Source organism: Rhinopithecus bieti, unplaced genomic scaffold, assembly GCF_001698545.2.
Source record: "Rhinopithecus bieti isolate Rb0 unplaced genomic scaffold, ASM169854v2 scaffold_9693, whole genome shotgun sequence".
NCBI lineage: Eukaryota > Metazoa > Chordata > Mammalia > Primates > Cercopithecidae > Rhinopithecus > Rhinopithecus bieti.
This window is the reverse complement of record NW_016806178.1, coordinates 31,383-37,293: the sequence shown is the minus strand read 5'-3', so window position 1 is coordinate 37,293 and position 5,911 is coordinate 31,383. Positions and strand designations below refer to the sequence as shown.

General features: G+C 60.9%; 1 protein-coding gene across 3 annotated transcripts; it reads right to left on the bottom strand.

Annotated features, from left to right (window-relative positions):
• Positions 1-65: 65 nt before the first annotated feature.
• ISLR2 (immunoglobulin superfamily containing leucine rich repeat 2) lies at positions 66-5,106 on the bottom strand. Of its 3 annotated transcripts, none has more exons than XM_017874910.1 (3): positions 4,922-5,106; positions 4,228-4,337; positions 66-2,783 (listed from the first exon to the last, which is right to left on the bottom strand). In XM_017874910.1, exon 3 carries the CDS (start codon positions 2,773-2,775, stop codon positions 538-540), a length of 2,238 nt encoding a protein of 745 aa, XP_017730399.1. In that variant the 5' UTR covers positions 2,776-2,783; positions 4,228-4,337; positions 4,922-5,106; the 3' UTR covers positions 66-537. The 3 variants fall into 3 exon arrangements, with proteins under 3 accessions (XP_017730399.1, XP_017730398.1, XP_017730400.1); XM_017874909.1 differs by lacking the exon at positions 4,922-5,106 and adding an exon at positions 4,656-4,713; XM_017874911.1 differs by lacking the exon at positions 4,922-5,106 and adding an exon at positions 4,446-4,627.
• Between the last annotated feature and the right edge of the window lie 805 nt (positions 5,107-5,911).

Sequence of the window (5,911 nt, the reverse complement as noted above, 5' to 3'; positions counted from 1 at the left end):
CCTATATTATAAAAAAAAAAAAAAAAAAAAAAAAAAAAAAAAAAAGGAAAACAAAGAAAGAAAGGAAGGGGGAGGGGAGAGGTCGAAGTGCGACCCCACAGCACTCCACTGGCCCGGGCTGGCCCCGAAACCACGGCGTTACCGCGAGGTTTCCAACGTCTTCGCTCGTTTCTTGTGGCTCCAGAGCCCACGGTGGGGCGGGCTGCGGGGCGGATTTCGCAGATAATCGCGTTGGGAATGGAGGGACATAGATATTGCCCATCGTCTGCGGGTGGAGTCTTGCATGGGGTAAGAGAAACACTGTGCTTGGCGGGTAAGGGATTCAGCTCGCAGGGAGAATGGCAGCCGTGGGTAGCGGGGACTGGTGAAACGGCCCACTCCCTACTAGAAGTCCCTAGTAGTCAAGGTTGCGAAGTGGGAAGGGGGAGGAGTAGGTGAAGGTTGGGGACGGGGGACATAAGTCCTGCCAGCCCTAGACTGCTGCTCCCAGGCACCCTAGGTGGAGGTCGGGAATGGGCGGGCCGGACGGGCCGAGGTTCAGCCTGCCGTCTGCCTGTAGTTGCCATTAATCTCCTGGGCGATGTTGACCGCCTCGGCTCCCAGGGGCAGCCGATCGCTGTACTCAGAGCCCGCCTCGAACTCCTCTTGGTTGGCCTTGGACTGGGACTCCACCAGTGAGCAGGCCGCCAGGCTCTCTTCTCTCTGCAGGTCCCCACTTGGGTCTCCCGGCTCCGCGTCTTCATCAAGGCCCTCCCCCTGTGCGTCCTCTGGTTCCTCGCCGCCCGCCTCGCCGCCTGCCGGGTAGCTTTTCTCGGACTCCAGGTAGGAAGCACGCGGGTCGAAGTCCGCGGCGATGCGCTTCTCCATAGGGTCAGGGGCCTGAGGCCGCAGGATCAGACGGTAGGGCTTGCCCGGGTGTTTAGCCAGCAGATGGCAGCAGGCGGCGCCCAGAAGGGGCACTGTGGCCAGCACCAGGAGGAATACGCTCACTGCCACGATGACCAGCAGCGATGGGAGCTCCTTCTTGGTGGAAAACACCACTTGCACGTGGCAGGCTTCGCCCGCCAGCGCCAGGCAGACGGAGTAGTTGGTACCCGGCCGCAGGCCTCGGAACCAGTAGGCGTTGACGCCTTCCTCTACGCGGGACCACTGCACTGCCGCCCCGCCCCCCGCTGGACACAGATAGAGTAGGCGCAGGGGTCGCCGCCCGGGTCGCCGGTCTCCGCCAGCCCCGCCGGGCCCAGGGCCCCAGCGCGCAGCCAGCGGCGTCAGCTGCACCCGCGCCTCGCGCTCTGCCACATCCAGGGCGATGACGCCCAGCTCGAAGACGTGCGGCTTGAGCTCTGCGCTCTGGTTGAACGCGTGGTTAGAAACGTACCGAGAAGTATCCCCGTTGCCACAGCGCTGCTCCTCCGCCGGGTCCGCGAGGATCTGGTCTTCGGCCTCCTCTCCCTCACCTGTGTCCTCCTCCGGTTCCGTCTCGGTCTCCCCGAGAATGCTGACCTTGGCCAGGCCTTGGCCTTTGATTTTGCCCTCGGGTTTGGAAGGCAGGACGCTGTTGCCCCGGCCCTTGCCTGTGGACTTGCGCTCAGAGGTCGGGGCCTGCCCGTCGGGTTCTCCCCCGGCGCCAGGCGCGTGTTTTGGGGGCCCCGTTGCTGCCACCGCCACACGTACTGACGTAGAGTTGGTGCCCAGCTCATTGTGTGCACGGCAAGTGTAGACGCCCGCCTCCTTGGCACTCAGGAGGGGGACCAACAGGGAGCCGTTTGCGAGGGCCAGGAAGCGCGGTGTGGCTGGGGGCGCGGGCCAAGCGGGTGCGGGAATCGGCGTTGGGGCTTGGGTCTGCGTCAGCAAGTCCCCATCTCCATCTCCCTCTCCGTCCTCCGTCCCAACCCCATCGTCCTCCCCGCTCAGAACTGGTGGCTCTAAGACTACGGTGCCACCGGGGATCTGAAGTTGCCATTGCAGGCGGGGTGTGGGGTGGCCGTCGGCGATGCAGTGTAACATGAACGCCAGTCCCGCGCGCAGTGGGGTGCCGGGTGCTTCAAGCGGTGGCTCGGCACTCAGATGCACGCTGGGCGTTGCACAGGGCAGGGCGGGCAGGCGGTACACCGGCACCCCCTGCAGCGCGGGAGGCGACGCACAAGCAATGGAGTCGGGCTCGGGTAAGGACACCCGGGTGCTCGCGGCCCAGGCCTGCAGCCACACAAGGCCACAGCCGCAGTGGAAGGGATTGTGATAGAGTTGCAGGTGTGACAGCGCGCTGAGCGCGTCAAAGGTGCCGGGGGCCAGTGTACGCAGCCGGTTGTTGTTGATGCGCAGGGAACGCAGGTCGGGTAGCGCACCCAGTGCGTCCCGGGGCAGAGAGCCCAGGCGGTTGTGGTTCATTTTGAGCAGCTGCAGCGCGCTCAGGTTGCGCAGGTCGCTCCACGGAAAGCTGGATATGAAGTTGTGGCTCAGGTCGAGGTTCTTGAGCTGACTCAGCACTGCCAGTGCGCCTGGCTCCACGGTGCGCACCTCATTGTGCGCCAGCCACAGCGACGTGACCTGTGTGACGTCGGCGAAGGCCCCGCGCCGCAGCACGGTGATCTTGTTCGCGGACAGACTAAGCGTGGTCACGTTGGCAGGCAGTCCTTCTGGCACCTCGCGCAACTCTTTGTAAGCGCAGTCCGCGAACTGGTGAGCGTACTTGTCCACGCAGGCGCACGGCTCAGGGCATGCTCCAGCCCCTCCTAGAAGCGCCCAGACCAACCACAGGGCCCGAAGGGGGAACATCACGGCTCCTGCAGATGGAAGCCAGGGGAAAAGGAAAGAAGGTGACTCACTGAACCCTAGCTTACCTCCCCTATCAAGCTCTGCCTCCGCAAACCCGTCTAGCACAAGTTCCAGGACTCCGGTAACCTCCTCTATGGCCAGGAGCCTCTCTTGGCCAGAAGTGAAGGTCAATAAAAATCTGGAGGTTCAACGGATACTCCCTCCCAGGGCCCTAATTTCCTTTTCCGGCGGCCCGGTACATCGCTCTTTTTTCCCTTCCTACTCCTTCCTTCACGCTGGAGCTGGCCCCTCCTTAGGCTCCGCAGCTCGCCTATCTCCAGCGGGCTCCTCACGGACCCCTCTCTGTGTTTCTAAGCCTTAGTTTATAACCCGGTGAAATGGATCCTACCCAGGAAGGACATTTTTGTCGGAGACTGGCTGTCCTCCCTGGAACCTTTGTCCCACATACAGCATTCGCATACACGCCCATTCAGGCGCACAACAATACAAACAGATGCGAGGCTTCATCATCAAACCGCCAACTTCTGCAGGCGTTTAGAGGACCTGATGCTCAATTAGGAGGCTCACAACACATTTCCTAAACTCACAAACACATATGCACCCAGACACGGATACAATAGACCCTGGAGACCTCATTGTTCTCTTAACTGAACCGGCATTTGTACAGCGTTTTCCACCACGGTACAAAGCGCTTTCCTGTCCATTGTGAGAATTAACAGACACAAGGACACAAGTCCTCACACGAACCGACCCATCCACAAGAACACAGGCATGCGCCCGTGTGTGCACACAGCCCTCCACTGTGATAAAAACCCAGCAGAGAAGCAATAGGAGGACCTGCACTGCACGGCTTGAGATGTGGGATCTGGGGAAGCCCATCCCCATGCCCTTCTGCATCTAAGGCCGAAGTCACCTGCCCGGGGCTGCAGCTCCTGTGAGGGGAGAAGAAGGTTGCTCTGCCAACCTTCCTTATGGGGAAGGAGGTCCTTCCCCCATGTTTGGACCAGGTGTGTTGGGAGAGTGGTCACTAGACCTTCCTCTCAGGTCCCCCAGGCGGCTCCCATTGGGCAGAGGCGTCCTCAGCCAACAGGTCATGGGGCTGCCACTAGCTAATGAAGCTGGAGAAGGTGAAAGATTCTGCGCCTTTCTCTACAGCCCTGCGGTGCCTAAGGTCCCCCTCTCCATAAAACCTTAAGCCCGGTCACACAAACGAACTTGCACAGACTCCCTGCCCCCTCTGGAGCGCCTGTCAGGTTTGGCAGAGCCCCTCCCACACCCTGCCTTTGGGAACTGCTCCTTCACTCTGCCTGTGCTCTTCTGGGAGGGTCCCTTCCCTCCCTTCTCAGTTCCTCCCAGACAGCACCTCCCCCCCAGCCCCACACCCCATGGGGTGCTCTAGGCTGGACCTACCCTCACCTGGGTCAAGGTTGTGGGGTGGCCCCCATTGCTTACCCAATATCCGCCGACTCTCAGTAAATGTCCTAGGGCTGAAACCCCTTCTCCAGACCCGGTGTGGCAGAGCAGGAAAGATAGCCCAAGGAAGATACTCGCATGTGTTGTGGCTGGGGGGAAAACGGGGGACGGGGGCAAAGAAAGGGACAGGTAAGTTTGGGGACTCGGTGGCCCCAAAGTACCACTTCAGTTTTTCCTTTTGCGTCCGTTCCCCCCACCTCTCTGGCTGCAGGTTGGAGAAAGTCCTTGCGCGCTCCAGGGCCTGGCGGGGACGCGCATAGCCTCTCCCGCCTCCTGCTTGGTCTACTTTTGTTAAAGCCACGGAGACCCTCCCCAAGGCCAAGACAAGTCGGTCATAAGGGGCATCCCACGCCCACCGTCCCGGCTGGGCTCTTCGCAGCCTACTACACACCCCATAACCCACGTACCCCCACATTTACACAGCCGCTGACGTTGTTACTGTCCCTCATCACACCACCTCCCCCCTCAACGTTCAAACACATTCGCGCACACACAGCCCCTCACACCCTCCCCATAGTCGACCTTGGCACGTTACAATCATCCATGGTCAGGTAATAATCGCATCAATGTGTTCATTCCCTGCTACATTCACACGCATTTTCACGGGCACACCTGCATACGGGACACTTACCGTTCTCCTCTCGCACACGCATACACATTCACGCGAACTCACCCTCACGCGCCTGTCCCGCCAGCGCCCGCGAGCTTCACTGCTAATTGAATGCAAGCCGCTTTTACGCCCTGCAACACGTGAGACAAACCATCTTTGAGGAATTTGGGGGAAGGAAAGCCGCGCGGCTGAAGTGTGGTGGGGGAAGGAGTGTCTTTGCCTTTAAACTCTTTTTGCAAATGCAGGCGGTGGCACCGACAGACCTCGAGCCCGACCCGCGGAGCTGCGCGCAGCAGAGCTCGCGCGGACCCTTCCCTCCCGCACCCCCCGCTGCTAGCCGCCTCCTCCCCGAAGCCACGTTCAACACGATGCATAATTGATAGTGTTAGCAGAGCGCCGCGCCCTCCCTACCATTTTTGCCTGGATCTGGGCTGATATATGCCCTAGTCTCCCCCCCCTGCCCCCGCCCCAACCCCCCTCCGCCCCGCCTGCTAGTCTAACCCGAGACCAGAACGCACAGCCCTGCAGGGCGTGCTGGGAAGGGACGCTCCCCTCCCCAGCCCACCGTAGCCCTGCCCAACCTCTTAAACCGGAACTCTTTACATCTGGTCTTTTGTGGCTGAACCAGCGCTTGAAGCCCACTGCCCGACTCATTGGCCTAAGCGCACCGCGGGACAGGTGGAGCAGGGGGAAGCTCTCCCGAGCTCACCCAAGCACCTCACTCCAGGTCTTGCCTGCTCCAGGAGAACGGGGTACGGAAGCTGCAGCAGACAGTAGCACAGATAAGGATGGTGTCGAAACGTCCGCTACTCCTGAGCACGGTGGGCTGGGGACTTCAGGCCTGAGCATTTCTCCCATCCCTGCCCCCCATATCTTCCCAGCCTCTCAAGCAGACACTCGGTCAACCCCACACGCACTATCCCCCAAGCCGCGGTGGCCCCCCACCGCCCCGCCGTCTCACACCCTCACTCAACAGCCGGCTTCAGCAGACTCGCTGTTCCTGACTCTCGCTCCCTAGTTCTCATGAAACCCCGACATTTCTTTCAGCGACGA

Excerpts from the sequence above, each read along its gene's own strand:
- ISLR2 (XM_017874909.1), bottom strand. Across the intron at positions 2,784-4,227 it reads TGAGAGTCGGCGGATATTGG|GAGCCGTGATGTTCCCCCTT; the intron begins GTAAGCAATGGG and ends TTCCATCTGCAG.